The sequence below is a fragment of the Episyrphus balteatus genome, chromosome 1 (assembly GCF_945859705.1).
Source record: "Episyrphus balteatus chromosome 1, idEpiBalt1.1, whole genome shotgun sequence".
Lineage (NCBI taxonomy): Eukaryota > Metazoa > Arthropoda > Insecta > Diptera > Syrphidae > Episyrphus > Episyrphus balteatus.
In genome coordinates, this window is record NC_079134.1 from 55,782,116 (window position 1) to 55,802,759 (window position 20,644).

Consider the following 20,644-nt stretch of genomic DNA (forward strand, 5'->3'; position numbering starts at 1 on the left):
ATAAAAATCTTTTATAACCTACTTATTCCTTTTTCCACAGTGTTGGCAAGCAGTTCTTCTTGGTGGCAATCTGCACTGCCACTGGATATGTCCTGTCTTGTTACAGTTCCAAAATCTAGGAGCTCCGTCTCGCTGGTTTCTTTGGAATGCGAGTTTTTGACAAGAGCATTCCTCCACTGCCACTTCTCTTACTCGATGAACCCCTAGAAAAGCCTGTTCTGCTTCCATATTAAGAGCGAACGCTAATGCTTCAGGAAGGGAACGTTTTCTGGTTGTTCGAATCGCTCGCTGAAGATTTATACCAGATACAACACGAACAAAGGATTCTGTTGCAAACTGATTGATAATATCGTCTCCTGCTTACGGATATGCCAGATGAGCTAACTTTTCAATATCAGCTTTGAGTTGTTGCAGAATTTCTCCTCAACTTGTATTCAGTGGGACGCGGAAGACTTCTTGCATATGGCCATCTCCAAAGTGTTTTTCAATGACCTGGACAAGTGCGTCAAAGTTACCATTCTTTCCTGGTGGCAAAGTTTGCAGCAGGACCTCTAAGAGCAAGAGTCAGTGCTATACATTTGTCTTCGTCATCCCAGCCATTTGTTGTGGCAGCTGCCTCAAACTGTTTCTTGTAGATCTACCAAGAACTTTGTCCATCTAAGTTTGGTGGGTGCATTTTCTTCTTCTTTGGATACTCACTCGTACTTTCTCGGGCCTTAATTTTTCGAACCTTGTCAAACTCCTTAGCCTTGTCTTGGAATTTATCTTCGAACTTTGTGTCCATCGCCAACATCGCGAGCTTTCCCTCTAAAAGATTTTTCTGTTCTTCTAGAAGGTTCTTTTGCTCATTGCGATGCTCTTCTAGAAGCTTCTTTTACTCATTGCCTTGTTTCTCCATTTTTTCGAGAAGATTCTGTTGTTCACTCTTTTGTTTATTACGTTGTGCCTCAATTTTTTCAACACTACTCTGTTGTTTTTCTATTTGTTCTCTATGTTCATTGCGTTGTTTTTCTAATTATTGTTCTCTCTGTTCATTCCATTGTGCTTCAATTTGTTTGAGAAGATTTTTCTCGAATTTAGCCAGGAGCACAGCCATCATGGACGACATATCAGAACTAGTATTTACTTTTTCGTCTGTCATTTCAATTTAATTCTCACTTTTACTTTCCGTTCAAATAAAAACACGCTTTATTTCAACTTAATTTTTTTTATTATTCTCTCTAACAAACGCACTTTTTAAATCACTTTATTTACTACTAAAAATATCGAGCACTTATTTCACTTTGTACTGTAATCTGTCACTTTCAAAATTACACTGTGTCGTTTCCTTGTCCGTGCTATCTATTTATACCTATACTTAAAGTTCTAGAATTACTGGGGAGTTTCTTCTGCTTCTAGAAATTTCCTGTCCAAGAGGTGGTGTTGTATACTTCCCCTCCAGTGGGATATTTTGGGATATTCAGCATTCAAGGGATATTCAGCATTCAAGAGAAATTCTTATGGATGTGTTCAGAAGGTAGGTAGTTTCATATTTATTCAAGGTGCGTTCCCAATTCTACCTTTGCAGTAGGAGTTCAGACATTTATCTTAAAAGTAGTTCAGTAATTTATCGTTACAATAGTCAAAACAATTAAAATGAAATTATTACCATTTTTTGATTGCAGCAAAAAAGATGCATTTTTTTCAACAATCAAATGAGACTTGTTGCTACTTTTGAAATGACTCAGGATACTCCGGACAACAATTTCTGCCCATAAAAACAGTCAAAACTCCACACGTATTTCTGCCTCAGTAGATATTTTCCTAGATTGAAACTTTTTTGTGGAAATTTAATTTACTTTAAGTTTGTAGATTGATTCTTTCGCAAATCGCTTGATTTTCAAAATATTAATATAATACACAAAATTGAGTTCTCTAAACAATCTTTTTTTTTCTAAAATTCAGGACCCTTATTTCCCAAGTCTGCGGTTTTGGAAACAACCTCCTTTCTAAGCAAAATAAAAATTAAAACGAAAAATGAAAGTTCATACAAAAATTAAGTTACCTAGGTTAGGTCAGTTACATAATCAAAAAGCCCTATACATATAAAATTTCATAAACTTAAATACATCTCGATTTTATATACCTATGTATATATATTTTAAAATATTTCCTTATCTACGAATAAATCGCCCTTATAAAATTCACACATTAATTAGCTAGTTTAAAATGATTAAATAAACTAATTTTCACTTTCTATTGATCTAGTTTATTTAAATATGTAGGTTAAGTGACACTAATTAATATGAAACCAAAATATTTAAATAAATCGTTGTGTAATAAGATTATGTCTTTAAGTTTAGCAATTTGAGGAAACTACATATTAATTTTTTACATGTGGGCCTAAGCTCTTAGAACCCGGATAGACTGCTTATAATTCACGCAAAAACAATAAACAAACATGTCTATACAAAATAAAAAGGTATCAAACTTGTTCGCAAACATGTTTACCTTACTTATCACTCATTCCAATGATTCTGGTACACTTAAAATAAAAGAACAAGCATGTGTGTACAATAAACAAAAAATAATTAATTTAAATCTATCTGTTAGTCGTTTGAAATCATTGTATATCCATCTTCATTTAAAACCAACACTTTCAAAACAAGTGTAGGTATACAATTTTTTTTCAAGCGTACACACAATATTTGCTTAAAATGTTTGTTTTTAAAATATTTCTTTTTAATTCATGTATCTATGAGTGAACATGTACCACCTTCATACATACATACCTATAATTATGCTTTTTTCTAAGTAGGTATTATGCATGTTTGTCTCATTTATTACAAAAAAAACAACTCGTTTAGTTTAAAGTCTACCTTCTCCCTGTGAATAAACAAAAGATTTGAGGCACGAACTTGCATGAGATTAATATATAAAAATCTTTAAAAACGACTCCCAAACATCTGACTTCAACATAACATCCGGGTGTGTGTACATTTAAATATTAATTCAAAATAATTACTTTCATACACATTATTTCCGAATATTAAAATACTGTCAATTTTTCTTAAACTAATAGCTTAGTAGATATTGATACAAACAAAGCTATTGAAGTCCGCAATTATTATTTCTTAATAAAATTTAAAATGAATGCACTTCATTACTTAAACATGCGGTCACATGGTTTCCATAAATTCCAAACTCGTAGTGTTTGTATAGTTAGACATCCACAATGTTATTTCTAACAATGAAGATGCACAATGCCTGTTCTCACGTCACCAAATTAATTTTTTCCTCGTGACTCCTTTCACATGTTTGGATCTACACTCATTGACCACCGCCTCTACCAGTCATTCCGGTCACTCTTCTTTAATTCACACCTATTACGGTTTATCCAATAAAAGCCAAGCAAAAATTCAACTCATAAACTCAACTCGGACTTGAAGTTCACAGAAACAACTACACAGGTATATTACCGCAATGCTCCCTCATCAAACTTATACCATTTTGTCTGAGTCTCTACTAAAGTTGATTTTACAGTGATGCTTCTCCCTTTCCATGTGGCTATATATCGTAGCGTTCAATTTGATGTAGATACACTGCTAAGCCGAAAATGATGATGAAAAACAAAAAAAACGATAACTTTCTCCGCATAAAGCACATCAACTAATTGAAAAAAAACGAGTATATTCATAAAAAAGAGAAGAAAAAAGGAAAAGCCACAAATACCTCTAAGAAGAATTGAATCTAAAGAAGTATTGGAAAAAATTAAACTTAAAAATACTCTGCTGAATATTTAAGCGAGAGTGTTAGTAGAGCGCAAGCAGGGCCAGATCGGACTTAATAAATTATTTGGAAGGAATTTTCAGGTAACCACTGAATAGGTATTAAAATAAAAGTTTTGCTATAGGTAAAATAATTTTGTGTGCCTGCTGCTCAAATATGTCATCCAAGTAACGATTTAATAAAGAACCGAAATAAAATTTACAAGACATTAAAGGACGGAATCTATCAATTGCAATACATTTTAGTTTTACCATTGTTAATACATAAATTTAACAATCGTTGCGATTTTTCAGTTTAATAAATTTGGACTTTCGGTTTTTAAAGCTGAATTTTTGTTGTTGTAATTTTGTTAGAAATTACTTTTTATCTATTTTTAACACATTAACTCTGTTAGAAAATAAAAATCATGTCAATTACTTTGGAAATTACCTAGCAGAGGTTGTAGGTATTACTGAGTACATCATATTTCGGCACTTGAAATTTTTCGTAGACCCTCAAAACATATCGTCAAAAAACCGTTTTTCAATGTTTTCAGATTTCAACGATTTTTTACTCAGCCATTTTTTACTCAGCCATTTTTCAGTCAATTTCAGACCAAAATTTCCAAAACACAAAATGTAGCTTAAAACGGTCTCCGAACTCTAAAAAAACGATGAAAAAATGTTGTACTTTTAGATTCAGCCCATAAAATCTACACCCAATTAGGTGCTTGAGCATAATAAAAAAATATTTTCAAAAAGCACAAGTACTCCTCTGTTGAGAACTGTAAAAATCTGAAATTGACCGAAAAATGGCTGAGTAAAAAATCGTTGAAATCTGAAAACATTGAAAAATGGTTTTTTGACGATAACTTGAAATTTTGAGGGTCTACAAAAAATCTCAAGTGCCGAAATATGATGTACTCAGTAATACCTACAACGAACAACCTCTGCTAGGTCATTTTAAAAGTAATTGACATGTTTTTTATTTTGTAGCACAGAGTAATATTGTTTTAATTCGATCCAGACTTATTCCAATTAATTTTTATAAAAAAATGAAATGCAGATCAATTGCGATTTATTTTTTTTTTCAGAAATAATTCTGTTGCGAAAGAAAATATGTTTAGATGGATTTCAAATTCAAAACCCGCAAACAGTTTATCAAAAATTTGTATTTGTTAATAAATATCAAATATCGTTTTGATATTTGACAAATATCGTATTGATATTTAATAACCGTAATAGGGGCCTTAGATTATTGATATCGTTGTGATACCTACATTAATTAATAAGCCCTAATTTTTCAATCATCAGTTAGACTATCAAACTAATAATTTCAATATTAAAATTAGATATTCCCAGGAATAAGCTCTAACTGAGGTTTATAGACTATTTAGTAGCTCCAGAGTAAAAATAGAACAAATTCGTTCAATAGTTTTTATTGCTCAATATGATTCTTTGGCATAAGAGTATACTCTACTACAGCCAAAAATGCTTCTAAATCCATTGGTTCATTTCTGAGAAAACGGCAACACTCGTCGGTTTTCAGTTTTTTGATTTAACTCGAAAACCAAGCCTACACTTTTCTTAGCCAATTAAATTTTCTATCAAGCTAACAAGTTTTAAAATTAGTTTTGACTAAAATTCGAACCTTAAATCAATGAAAAAAAAAATTGAGGATTTTATTTTTTTTACTAAATCAGGGAGCATTTGGTGTATGCATCCGGTAACGTCCAAGCTATATACTAATAACGTGAAACCAAATAATTAAACATGGATCTTATGCTTCTAATATCTCTAATATCTCTGTAACCACTCATACGATTTTCAAAAAAAAAATCAAAATTTATATGCAGAAATCTTCAGGTTTGATTTGACACTAGTCTCATGGCTGTACGCCTTTGGCCCAAGTCCCATATAATTTTGCCTTATCTACTTTGTGGGAAAATGTTAAACTTTTGGAGTGATTTATTTCAAGAAGTTTTGGACCTACAGAGCTGTGGTTACGCTCAAATTATACCAAATTTTGGCTTCTTTAACTGATTGTTATAAACATTTTCCATAATATGCACTATTTACATTTGAAAGCTAAAAACTGAAAAAAGACCAAAAATTTCGCGGTTTTTTGCACACCGAGGCAACTACACCGGTCTTTCAAAGCTGCAAACTTGTTTTTAAACTCCTGGTGTCTATCCTTACAAATCACTACATTGCAATTAGAGCTGTAGCAAATCGTATGTATTCGTTACTAAAATGCGGGTATTCACTTCAGTAACGAGTAACGAAACGTTACTTTCTAAACAGTATCGTTACTCGTATGTTTCGTTACTGGGTACTGAAGTAACGAAACATACGAAACGTACAAGATACGAAACATACGAGTAACGACGCGATTCCAGTTTCAATACTAAATCCGATGTAAGAGATACGAAATGAAGTGATGCACTCAATTTGTCGCATCTCGCATCTCGTGTCGGTATCGTAACCATAGTCAGAAACAGAATGCTTACTGCAGATAATTATCTGGAGTTTACTTTTGTCTCTTTGTAGTGCCAAGGTTCAATAAATCATTGTGTTATCGATAATTTATACAGAAATATCAAAAGAGACGTTTTTGTATTTTCTCTATTTGGCCGAAATATGTATATCCACGACGCAACCAATCTGTTATGGCCTTTGTGTTAATAGTTTATATTTAGCACGACTTTTGTCGATAGTCGATCATCGAAAATGACTTAAAGCATTGTGAATCTCTATCGAAAGACGATTTTTATAAAAGTTCTGACCTGGAGTTGCGACTAAGTTTTTCATATAGTTTTTGGGTCGCTGAAACCGAATCCGAAGTCCGTTTTGCCCTATCGCGTCAGGTTTTCGAGATAACCTAAAAAATGTAACGGACAAAAACTTTGTTTCTCTGATCTGGATGTGCGAATATGTTAATCATATAGTTTTTGGATCGCTTAAACCAGATTTGAAGTCAATTTTGCCCTATCATGTCAGGTTTCTGAGATATCCTCAAAAAATGTAAAAACCAAAAAAACAAAAGTTCTTATCTGGGGTTGGGACTAAGTTTTTTATATAGTTTTTGGGTCGCTAAAACCGAATCCGAAGTCTTTTTTGCCGGATCACGTCAGGTTTTTGAAATATTCTCACGAAGATAGAAATTATTATCCTCAACAAATTTCTAAACTAAAAAAAAAAGTTTTTATCTGATATTTTTTGAGGATATCTGAAAAACCTGGCGTGACACGGCAAAATAGACTTCGGATTCGGTTTTAGCGACCCAAAAACTATATGAAAAACCTTGTCGCAACCTTGTAATATGTTCCAAATGTTATAAAAAAAAGTCTTCTATTCCTGTAAACTATATTCAAGTTCGAATGTAAATGATTTGCCAAAAGCATGCAGAAGTGTTTCGGTTCATCTACCTATATGCAGATGACGTACAGTTATATTTATGGCATCCACGCGGCCGCAATGCAGATTTGAAAATAAATGAGGATCTGACAGCAATACACGATTGGTCCCATACAAACAGACTAACGCTAAATGAATCCTAAACGCAAATTGATGTTGATTTTAAAAAGAAACTTTGATTGTTAAAACTTTCTCGCCTTTATCTCTTTGACAAAATGAAATGATCATTTAAAAGCCATGTAACTATACTTACCTTCAAATTAAACTGCAATTTATCTTTAATTAACCATACAAACCCACAATAGATTGTTTTTATTAATTATTTCACTTTTTTTTCGAAAAAAAAAAAATATTTTATATGTTTCATAAAGACAAGTGAAATTTAAATAAAATATTTTTTTCAAAAAAAAAAAAAATGAAAAAAAAAATCAAGATTACCTATAGAACCTAAAAATTGAAGCACCCTCTTGCACCCTCTTCCCTAAATTGAGTTCTGAAGAAGTTATTCACGATTTAAAAATTGATTTTTTAATTTTTTTTTCGATTTAAATCGTGAATAACTTCTTCAGAACTCAATTTAGGGAAAATTACTACGAGACCTTTTTTGTAGAGAATTAAATTTCCTATAAGAATCTGTTGTGGTTTTATTTTTCTATTCACTTATTTGCTCATCACAAGATTCCAAAGTGAAACAGTCAAATTGAAAAAACACTTCGATTTTAAAAGCTTAATTACTCGAATACGGCTCGTCTGACGAAAATTTTCAATCAGATCTTTTTTGTAGGAAATTTAATTTTATATAAGAAAAAATGAACAGAAATTTTTTTTACAGTGCTGTTGTAACACATCATATCATGTATAAAAATAAAAAACACCGATGATAGACCTCTTAAAATTATTTTTAACGGCTCAAATTTTAACCAAATTTTTTTTTCATCATCCTGAACAAGATTTTCGAAGTAACTTTCAAAAAAAAAAATATTTTTAATTTATTTAATAAGTACTGTAAAAGACTTTTACTCTTACTTGTACCTTCATAAATAAGAAAAAAAAAATAAATTAATATTGAAATAAATTTCATATAAATGGTAAAAGTCAACCAATAAATATAGATATGTTTCGACTTTTATTACAAAGAAATAGTTTGCTTTACTTTATTTCTAAGTATCTATCATCAAAGAGAAGTATTTCGTTCATTGTCATTGAATAAAAGAATACGCGTTAGCTTAATTTTCTTTATTTTTATAATGCTTAATTACGTTTCGTGCTCAGTTCCAGCATAAGTCCGACCCTGTGTGCATATAGTTTGTTTGGTAAGATTTCAAATAAACATTACAAATTCGTTTATATGCTATATGCACAAGCAGAATACTCGAAACTTAAAAAAAAAAATAAAAAATCCCTCACTTTTTGGTCATAAATTTACTTGTTACTGTCTGCTGAGACATTCAGTTAGTCGCTGGCTTCAGTATCGGTCGCATTGTGTCTTCTCTTTCTCGGTGGTATGCCACGGTACTGCTTGGCAAATATTCGTTACTTTTTTTGTGCCGGGAGACACTACTAGTTTAAACTTTATAAATACAAATTTTAAACTTACTACCTATTACAATTTTTTTTTTATGAAAAAACAAAAGCCAGGTTTGCAATTTTAGTTGTATAGATATACCAACAACTTAAAAGAGCCTCGCTGGTTTCATGACCCCAAAGTCGTGGCTCTGACATTATATTGTTGGTGCTTGTTTGTGTGTGCTGCAGTAAGCGTTTTATCTTAAATCGGTTCAGATGGTGATCCAAGCAAAGTGAATCAGCAAAAAGGTTTTTTGGATGTGATTGAAAGAATATTATTACTTTTTTTTAAATTTTTATTAAACCGCTAAAATTATCCAAAGATTTCCATGAATTCAAATATACATTCTTTGTGTCGTTATTAAATTCTTCTTAAAATCCGATCAAATTTTTGAACGGATAAACCAAAAGTGTTATTGCTACCACATTTTTAAGAGTTTTATTCAAAGTCACAGATAAATTCTATCCGGACATCTAATGATAAGACATCGCTCTGAAATGCTGCTGTTACTTTTATGGTAAGGAAACAACAATTATTTGGATAGGTATCTACTTGTTTCAAATAATAGTGCAGCAAATCAAAAATGTTAAAACTATTCGTCTTATATTATTTTCTGTTCTGACCATGTTTGTTATACAATAATGATGTGATAAAATTTTCGGTAAATGGTGGTGAAGTGCGTGCCAAAATGTAGTGCAGTAATTTTTGATAGTGTTGATAAGGAACTTTTTTGTAACAAGAAAACTAGTGTACTAAATTATTATAATAAATATGCATGTTATAAAGCGATTGGAAAACACAATTAACATGAATTGTGAAATTTTAAACAAGAACTTGTTCCAAAATTACCCATCGTTTTAAATGAAATTAATGTTAGTGAATACGAAGAGGTGCACATCTGCACATGTCACTATACATATAGTATGGCTTTTTATATGACAATAGTGTGCTATATTCGCAAAAAAATGATTTCTACTCGCGATACTATAGATACGGTGACCATCCGTTCATTTTTATTATGAACTGTTCATTATTTGAAGTACATCATGACTTTTTTTAGGTATTCAAAATGTTCAATTCCCGATCTCTGAAACTGTGAAGTGTTTTCATATGAAAAATTTTTGAGGTTTGTTTTAATTTTTTAATTTTTTTCATTACATTTTTGAAGTTTGTTTTAATTTTTTTATAAATCCAGAATCGAATTATGAAAACGTGAAAAAACTTATCTCTTCACAGTTTCACAGATCGAGAATTGACCCTCTGTTAATTATTTGTTCAGTATTTTTAATATTTTTTAACGAAAAACTAACCATAAATGATATTTGACTCCATATGAAGAATGCCCAAAATACCCAGCACCGATTATGCGAATGCGACATCGCGATGTATCGGTACATATACAGGGTGTCCCGGAATGAGGTAAGGGCATTTTGGGGGAGGGTTCTTGGGTATATTCTAAGAACATAATTGTTCTACAGTAACTCTCTATCTGCAAATTTGATACACTTTAGCGATGATTTAAATGTTAATTTCTCCGTAAATACTTATGATAGAAGCTTCATTAATGTCTTTAATGTGATGAAATGCTATTCTTTGTAACTTCATTTAAAAAATGTTAATATCTTTTTTTTATGCTCAGATAGTAATTTTTAAAGGGTATTCATTTGATAATTTTTGACTTTGGGGCCGATTTCCTTCGTTAAATGTATAATTAACAAAGTGTCAAGTCATTTATAAGTTTGCCAGAAAACTCATAGATGTTATGATATTTAGGAAAATCGACACCTGGTAAGATCTTTAAAAAAATGTGTTTTATTGCTTTAGTCAAAAACGGGTAAGAATTAGAAATTTATTTTTATAGTTTAGTTTATTTCTATTAAATGCTTAGTTACAACAATTATTTGAAGTGTACTCCTTGATTTTGTATGCTTGATAGAGGCCGTTTTTAGAAAATCTTAGCGTTAATAAAGTTTCTATCATAAAAATCAACAGATAAATTAACATTAAAATGAGTAAAGGCATACCAAAGTAAGCGTTTTCTTAAATCATCGATAGAGAGTTACTGTAGAACAATTTTTCTCTTAGAATATACCCAAGAATTATCCCCCAAAATGCCCTTAGCTCATTTCGGGACACCCTGTATATGGCTTGAAAGGGTGTAAATCGTAGATAACAAATATGAAATTTTTCTAAGCAAAACTTTTTTCAGTGAGTTAGATTTTCCTTGGTTTAGATCCATGAGATACACCATTGAAAAATACCCTAAGATCATGTTCCATAAGCTTAGATTTTTTTTATTTTTTTTTCGCATCTGGAAGAAAAACCAATCAAGTACCTTCGTAGTAACTTTTTTTTCTAGGTGTCATCCTTTTTTCAAAAAAATGCATTGTTAATGCAATTTATTTTGGAATTAGCTTGCAAGAATTTCACATCATATCAAAGTCAAGATTGTTCTAAAATGGCTGTATAATCAATTAAAAATGAATAAACAATTGTAATTGTTTTGTATTGTATTTGACATCCTTCGTCTTGATTCGAGAGTTTGTAATCCAAGCATCAAACATCTACCTACTTTTGTTTCTCTAAAGAAAGTATGTAATTCAGAGCATTTAATGTCATTGCAAAAAATATCACGAATAAACAAAACATTATATATGTACATCCTTCGTCTTAATTCAAGAGTTTGTATGCCAAGCATCAAACATCTACTTTTGTAATTTAGATCGATATAACTATTGAAAAAAAACTGCCTGGAAGAATTCTTAAGAAATTTTTCTGAACTTTTTCAATTAATCTATAACCCAGTCGGGATGTACAAAAAATTAAGCTGAAATGGAAATAATTAGATCGTGCAATTTTTTTTCATAGGACGGTAGAGGGGATCACTGAGAGCTTAAAACCAGTTTTTCGGGAAAATCGACCTTGTGCTTAAGCCGCCATCTTGGATTAAAGGTAAAACACGTTTCAATGAATAACTCGGCCATTTTTGATTTTTGACAAAAATTATATATGTAAAACTTTTAGAAATTTTTATTTTCTATATATTCTTAATAAATTTTTCTATATGACCCATATTTTTCGAGTTAATTTGAAAAAACTATACCCCTACTCAGCTTAAACTTTATACCAGCTTTGATTACAGATTTTAAGATCAACGCAATATGGGAGTGTTTTTATATGTTTTGGGGATGATAAATCTAGCTGCATTGTTAGTTTTTGCAAATTCATGAAATTTTATAAACAAAAGGAACTATCTCAAAATCGGTAAGTGTCGTTTTAAACAAAATTAGTAAATATTATAATTGATGTCTAGCAAGACAAGCAAGTCTTTGAATTTTTCAAATCGGTTCATTAATGCCTGAGATATGACCAATTGTTTATAATAAAAGCTTAAAAGAGAGAGTGAGTTATAAACAATTGGTCATATCTCAGGCATTAATGAACCGATTTGAAAAATTCAAAGACTTGCTTATCTTGCTAGACATCAATTATAATATTTACTAATTTTGTTTAAAACGACACTTACCGATTTTGAGATAGTTCCTTTTGTTTATAAAATTTCATGAATTTGCTAAAACTAACATTGCAGCTAGATTTATCATCCCCAAAAACATATAAAAACACTCCCATATTGCGTTGATCTTAAAATCTGTAATCAAAGCTGGTATAAAGTTTAAGCTGAGTAGGGGTATAGTTTTTTCAAATTAACTCGAAAAATATGGGTCATATAGAAAAATTTATTAAGACAAAAGTTATAGAAAATAAAATTTTCTAAAAGTTTTACATATATAATTTTTGTCAAAAATCTAAAATGGCTGAGTTATTCACTAAAACGTGTTTTACCTTTAATCCAAGATGGCAGCTTAAGCACAAGGTCGATTTTCCCGAAAAACTGGTTTTAAGCTTTCAGTGATCCCCTCTATCATCCTATGAAAAAAAATTGCACGATCTAATTTTTTCCATTTGAAATGTTTAATTCTCCTGGGCTATCTACATCTACATAGAGCGAGCTTTTGAAACAATGCAAGAAACATCATACACTTACTACTTTTTAAAATTTAATTTCCAGATTTAGCGCTCTAGCTTTAAGAACAAGTTAACTGTGCTATTGCAAATAATTCTCATTAACCCACCAACCTGCTTTTAAACGCAAACAAATGATATTTCCTGCTTTTATATTCCTGAACGCAAAGTTTATTAATTTAAAACAAAAAAGTCAATCGACAGTTGAAATAAGTAAGTTATATTAGACACATTCTGTAGACGTATTTTTTTACGTAAATGTTATGAGATCATGCATCATCTTCAAGCAAATACAAATCCATTATTCAAATTTACCATAGTTATCACTTTCACTAGAAACCTACACTGCTCCAAAAGACTTGATGACGTAAACGGTGCTAGTGGATCAATCATTTTTTGTGCCTGGAGTTTTATTTGGACTTGCAACACCTTGAAATGTTTACTATTATTGCTAACAGGTTTAAAGAAAAAATGGACATTTTTTTCTCAAATCAATGTATAGTTAATATCTAAGCAAAATCACAAAAGTTTAAGTCTCAACTACAAAAACAATAACAACTTCAACTTAGTCAAGTTGGATGTATGATTTTGTAATATTTTAAGTGGAACACATATGACCTTTCGGTTTTCGTTGTTCTTCTTTATTTTACTTCTTTGTTACGATGAAGATCTTGTAAAAAACAAAAGAAAAAAATGCTAATTGATTGACTTGGACTCGTGCCAAGGAAAAATGTGTGATGAAATAAAGAGAAATACAAAACAGTAAATGTTTTCAAGCTCATGTTTATAGAAACATTTTATGATTGTTGTTGTTAAGCAAAGGAGTAAATACAATCACATAGTATTATGATATTGTTTTTTTTTTTATTTGTCTCGTAACTCTAGTGAAAGTTAAAATACCGTGAGATATTTATTATCACTTAGCAGAAGCTATAAGAACCATTCAAGTAGTTACGAAAATAGGGAAACAATATATCTAAACCTGATTTTATGAGTTTATCTTCTTTCTTTTTTCCTTAAATAAAGTGTTTTTGGAATTTTGAAAAAAACAATCTGTAGCAAATTTCAAACAAGTTCGTTAAACAGTTTAGACTTCAGTTGGAACTCTACATCCATAATCTCTATCTGGGCACGACGCACGACAAATTACCCGTGACTCCTTTTGAAAGTGTAATATCTATTATATTATTCACGAATGATTTTGCTTTACGAGTATGACTGTTTGCAATTTGAAAGGATTTCATTCCTGTTAAAACAACTTTAAAGCAGAAACACAATCACGCTTTGCCGTCGATTTTGACAACTGCCGAAAGTTCAACCATACGAAATTTGTGTAACCTCCCACAATGACGCTTTTCTTACGTACGCTTTTTTTGACAAACGTAAGGAAACGTAAGAAAGCGAGCAAAAGTTCAACTAGACTGAACTTTTGGTCGCTTTCTGACATTTAACAGACATAAGGTGTGTTTTTTATTACCACCGGTCTTAACTGCACAAAAAAAACGCAGTCGGGGCTAAGCAATTTACATGTTAAATACAACAGGTGTGTTTTTTATTACCACCGGTCTTAACTAGACAAAAAAAACGCAGTCTGGGCTAAGCAATTTACATGTTAAATACAACAACACCTTAGCCCCTTGGGCTTAGTTGTTTAGCTCGGAGATTTCTCTGGGCTTAACTTTTTGAAGAGTTTTAAATCTGTGCTACCAAACTAATTTTTTCATAAATTGTTTAGAATTTGTTTAAAAACGTGAAAACTCACGTTTGGAAGGACAAAATGTATTAAAATAGTTTTGCTAGCATACATTCTTGTATCTCTTTGTAAAACATACATGCAAAATACAAGAAAATGACGAAAGCGAAAAATATGACAACTCTAAATTTTTGTTGTGTCTGCTGTTTTCGGAACATTCAATATACAGTGATGCCAAGATTTCAGGTTAAGCCCCGAGGCGTTTTTTTTTGTCCAGTTAAGACCGGTAGTAATAAAAAACACACCTAACAACACTTTAGCCCCGTGGGCTTAGTTGTTTAGCCCGGAGATTTCTCTGGGCTTAACTTTTTGAAGAGTTTTAAATCTGTGCTACCAAACTAATTTTTTCATAAATTGTTTAGAATTTGTTTAAAAACGTGAAAACTCACGTTTGGAAGGACAAAATGTATTAAAATAGTTTTGCTAGCATACATTTTTGTATCTCTTTGTAAAACATACATGAAAAATACAAGAAAATGACGAAAGCGAAAAATATGACAACTCTAAATTTTTGTGGTGTCTGCTGTTTTCGGAACATTCAATATACAGTGCTGCCAAGATTTCAGGTTAAGCCCCGAGGCGTTTTTTTTGTCCAGTTAAGACCGGTGGTAATAAAAAACACACCTATAGTTACAGCCACCCACATTATTATTGCGCCAAATGTGAACACAAAAAAATAAATTATTGCAAAACTAGGTGTGTTTTTTAATTTCTCTTTATAGATGTTGCACATAAAAACGACATCGAGATATTTTAAATCAAAACAATTTACTTATTAAAAACAAAAATAATTTAGTGATGTTGTAGACTGAGTTTTACTGGTAAAAAACAATTTATTTTGATTGCTTTTGTTTTATAACTATAGGATTAAAGAATAAACAAATTTCTATGCATTTTTTAAACACATTAATATCCTTTTTCATTTTTCCACAATTAAATCAAGATAACGACTTGGCCTAATAATTTTGTGAGTGACTGTGTTTTTTTTATTTGACAGCAGATTTTATGTTTCAATCAGCTGTTCGAAGTCAAAGTGACAGAAGCGCGCTTTGAGGATTTCTCAACGTAACGCGATTACGCGTCTGGCAAAGCGTGAAATTCGAAAATTTTGTTGACTTTTTTCTCTTTCCTCGCTGACTGTTTTTTTACATATTTCTGAATAGTGTACAATTTTGTTAACTTCCAGCTCATCCTGGAGTAGAACCTGAATATATTGATTCCGATTAACACAGAACCACAGTCAGCGGTGTATCCAGAAAAAAATTTGGGGTGGACTCAACTGTAAAACTTTTCAATATTTTTTTGTTTATTTTCTTTGATTGAGAGTGAAGCGCATTCCTGCGGTGCTGTGGAAAGTACTTTAGTAAGATTTTACTGCTCCCGTCAACATTCATCCTACCATCTCCTCCTTTCGCATTCAAACTATTATTATTTTTCAGATTTATCATCTAAAAACACTAATAAATGGTAAAGTTATTCTAAGAAGAGTGAGTAAAAAAACATGAAATTACAACAAATTGACGAAGCTTTTTTTCTAATAAAAAAAAATCTGTTACAAAACAAGTACAAAAAAAAAAAAAATTTATAAACAACGGTGCCCCAACCAAAATTCTGATTCAAACTAAATTTGCAGGAAAAAAATCAATTTCGACTTTTATAAAAATCTCAAAAGAAATGTTTCTAAAATTTAAATGATAGAAAAATGTGCATACGTTTATTACCTTTCAAAAAGTACGTTTCATAAAATTATCTTATAAACTGCATTAATTATACAACAATTAGTCAACCAGCTTCCATTAAAATGCTATGGACCCCCCCTCCCACCTTAAGTTAATAAACAAGGCTTAAAATATTCGACCCTATAATTTCTAAATTTGAGCAATAGTAATTTAGAGAGTATAATAATCATTTTTATAAAAAAAAAAACAAAACCGACTTCCATGATTCAAAACGGGGTTTTTTGGTTTTTCTAATAGTTCCTATGAATAAAACTAAACGAAATTGAAAATTGCAGCCACTAGCTTTCCAATACAAAAAGAATTATCAAAATTGATTCACTCTGTCCAAAGTTATGCGGTAACAAACATAAAAAAAAATACTGACGAATTGAATACCTCCTCCTTTTTGGAAGTCGGTAAAAAGCAGTAATTTTGGGCGTTGTTTTAGTACGACCTATTTGTTTTGTGTTTGTTTCTTACTCAAACTAAAAGTTTTATTTTAAACTACGGAGTAAAGCCATTTTGAAAACTAAAACTTTGTTTTTTTATAGAAAAAAATCAATCGGAACTAATGTTTTTTTTCTTGACCTTGCGATGTTTGAACAGGTGTAACTTCTGCATATATCAATATAGTTCATTAAAATAAAAAGGATTAAAAAGCTCAACTCAAATAATACCACATTGATTTTTTTCAAGAAATATTAAGCTTTAAGGTATCAAACAAAGACAAATGTTCAAAAAGAATTTTTTATTTTTACTTTTTCGGGAATTTAATTTTCAATTATTTTTTTTTTTTTTTTTTCAAGTAAAATTTTGTACTTCATTTTCCTTTTTTTTTCCATAGAGTTCTCAAGAACTAAGATTTTTATTTGACGTGATAACGTCTTATAAATCGATGAACCATGGCAGCCACAACGAAAAAGTGACGCCATTTTCTCCCGTTCCACTTGAAACTTTTCGCAGTGCGGCAAAAACTTCAATTCAAAATAAAAATAAAAATAAACTATTAGAGATACAAATATCTTCTATAGCTTATTTGATAGACATCAACCTAAAGTTGAATACAAATGAAGGAATTTTAAAAATTCCGTCATTTCAAAGGGTATATAGGGGTAAAACAAAATTGAAAAAAAGTGGCGACGTTGTAGAAAGTTGATTTTTTTTAAATCGATAGATAAGCTTATTGTTAGGTTGACAATAGTATTAAAAAAATTTCAAAACCAAGTTGTAAATGGTTTTTTAAAACTAAAACATCAGGTAGACCTTTTTTTTGACAATTTTAAAAACGTCATTCAAAAGGTAATAAAAATAAAAGTTAGGGGTTTGATACAGATTTTTTTTTAAGTCTCTGCGTTTTGAAATATGAATTTTTGAAAAACACCTACTTTTTTTGGGTATTTTAGGGTGAGTTTTTATTTTTTTAATTTTTCGTAGCGTTGGTATTTTAAAATGATTTTTGACTGAATAACTGGAAAATTAAATTTTTTTTGTCCCTAGTTTTTTTTACCGTTTTAAACCGTTTTTTATTTTTAACTTTTTTTCTTCAACAGATAAATGAATATAATTTATACTGTAGATAGATACTAGACATATATCTGTGCAAAATTTTAATCAATTTTGTATTCACAATTTTGAGATAACGGTAAAATAATGTTCTATTTTTTAACAGGTTCTTTCTTTTGATCTAAAGCTGATACAAATAATATAACTTTATTCAGTATGCTGATAAAATCACCTTTCATTTGATATATCACACATAACGGTACATTTACTACAAGCTACACAATATTAAATTAAAAAACTTCAGAAATACTTCAAAACACATGTGGACATCTGTTGCCCATGACCAGCCACCAGTGTGGAAAGTACCGAATTCTCAGTTTGAAATTTCGACATGTTTGGCTTTAAAAAATTCTATCTTTGTAGCCATCATAAAAATACGATTGAAGCGTCATTTATGAAATATGAAATAACAAGCTTTCTTATGATATAAAATTTAATACAGGTTGTTACAGAAAAAAATCAATTTAATGGCGTGAGAAGATAAAAAAGATTGATATTTTTGCTTTTTTTGATGAAAAATGTTTGGGTTCAAAAAATTCTAGCTCTTTTTGTAGACGTCGCACATAGGGGTATTTACCAATTTTAGGCGGACAAAATTATTTTTCCGGTTTATCTTCATCACTAAGGTATTTAGTACTGGAATAAAGTGTTTTAAGTGTTGATTTCAACGAAAACATTTTTCTTCCTAAACCACTTTTTGATCAAACAAAAAAGTGTCAAGAATGGATCCCAATGGTTTGTTAAAACGCTTATAAATGGAGTTCTATTAATGGTATCGCCAAGATAAAGGTCTTAAAATTTAGGAAAAATCATAAGGATTCAGGTTCTGTAATTCAAAAAGTTGAATCTTTAAAAAAACTTAAAATATGGATACTGAATACAAGGTAACCATTTTTCAAAACCTAAAACCTTTAAGAAGGGCAAATGTGTCGAAGTTGCACTTAGTTGCACCTATTTTTTACAGATTCAATTAAATAAAAGTTTAACCTTTAGAAAACATAAAATTTTATCACACAATAATGTGAAATTGTATAACTTATCTCCTTACTAACACAGAAATTTACTTTTTTTACGATTAATTTATATTAAGATTCAACATATCACTTTTTTATTTATAAAGTAATACAACATTTAGATACAACATCTAGTAGACAGTTTCGTATCTCCTTATCAATATTCCATAAAAACTTTTTTCTAAATCCACTTAAAAAAAAAAGTACTTACTTAAGCACAGACGGTAAATTACAAAAAAAAATTAATTTAATCTTTGGGCTGAAAACTTTGAACTCTAGACCGCTGCTGTTAGTCACCTGAAGTGATAATCAATTTTAAAACTATAAGAAAATGCTAAGCAAGTTATCTACTTTTAGTAGGATGTTGATTTTTTACGTTTGGATCAGTTTAAAATTTCGTGTTTTGTCCGCCTAAATTGACTAAATACCCCTATGTGCGTCGAAGAAAAATAATTAAATATCAAAAACGACCTATAGCCTACACAGAAAAACAAGTTGAGTTTTACGAAAACCTGTAGCTTAACAAAAATGTATGGGAACTTTTTCGAGAAAACCTGGTTTTGGTTCGGTGTGAAAAGGGTATTAATCGAAATTAAATAAACACTTGCACTCAATAATTGAACAAAATGTTCATCTTCTTGTTGTCACAAAAATAAAAAAAATAAATAAATGCAAATATAATTCAAAACAAAACTAATGCAAACTAATATATAAATAGCATTTTTTTATTTAGTTTGGGTTATTTTGTAACCAAAAAGTCCTTTTCAGAGATTGTTTCGCTATCGAATACACAATCCTGTAAAGCAAATGTAGAGCTATAGCTGTAGCATTCGTAGCTATTGAATAATTTGTATATAGCTATAGCAGTGGCGAATCCAGAAAAAAAATTGGAGGGGGCTGGAAATTTGTTTCAAAAATTTTGTATATGGTACCTAAATGTAGGAACATTTTTTCTCTTTTTTTTATTCGTCTTTGCGCACTATGCTGCAGTACTGAAAGTTACATTTTACTGCTCTCGACAGCTTCGTACTACTGTCTCTTTCTTTCACAGTCAAAGTAGTGTTTTTTCAAAGTTCTTGTATCTCAATCATTTTACACAAACAGCAAGGTGTTGAGTAATCTTAAAAATAAAAAAACACTACATATATCGTTTGAACTTTGTCATGAACTTTGTCATGCTGAATTCAAAACTGTTTAAGTATTTATTCCTACCACGTCTTGTTTTTGAGCTATACTCATTACTATTTTCCGCATTTCGACCGAAAGTGAATTGAAATCACTTTTCAATTTCACGTGAATTAGATCTTCGATCGATTTCGACAACTTCGTAAATGCTTCGAGCTGTCAAAACTAAAGTATCATCCATTTTCATTTTGTTGCATGGATGCAATTTTATTTACAATTTTAATGAAAAAAAGCACAATTTATAAGAAATAAATTGCACGACTGGGGTCGCACGTACTTGCTCTTATGCTTAAAGTAACTATAATGTTAAAGCTTTTTATTCAAGAAATTTAAAATTCGATATTTTGAAGAAATTTCATAAGTAGGGGAGAGTGGGGCCAAATGTAACACTTTTTTCTAAAATCGATGGTTCTCCTACAAATTTGAAAGTAGGTCAACCAGACCTTTTTTAAATTAAAGACCCATATTTTAGCTCCAAGATCCATCATAAAAATTTAGCAAAACATAACGGTAATGTTGAAAAATAAATCTTCCAAAAAAAAAATCGTGTTGTTTCAACTTACCCCACATACGGGGCAAAGTGTAACACGTACCGGGGTAGGTTGTACCAAGAACTAAAAACAAGAGAAAAATACCTTTATTTGTTTATATTTATTTAT

The 20,644-nt window shown here is 30.5% G+C and overlaps 1 protein-coding gene and 1 long non-coding RNA gene across 2 annotated transcripts in view; one reads left to right on the forward strand and one right to left on the reverse strand.

The window, feature by feature from the left end:
• The window catches only part of LOC129916071 (uncharacterized), an 88,433-nt gene that overhangs the window by 39,326 nt on the left and 28,463 nt on the right, over positions 1 to 20,644 (reverse strand). The gene's annotated exons all lie outside the window — the stretch shown is intronic.
• The window catches only part of LOC129915962 (uncharacterized), a 61,841-nt gene continuing 49,780 nt past the window's right edge, over positions 8,584 to 20,644 (forward strand). Inside the window, exon 1 of the mRNA XM_055995704.1 lies at positions 8,584 to 9,247. Coding sequence (XP_055851679.1) covers positions 9,207 to 9,247 — 41 coding nt within the window. The 5' untranslated portion in view covers positions 8,584 to 9,206. The remainder of the gene's footprint in view (positions 9,248 to 20,644) is intronic.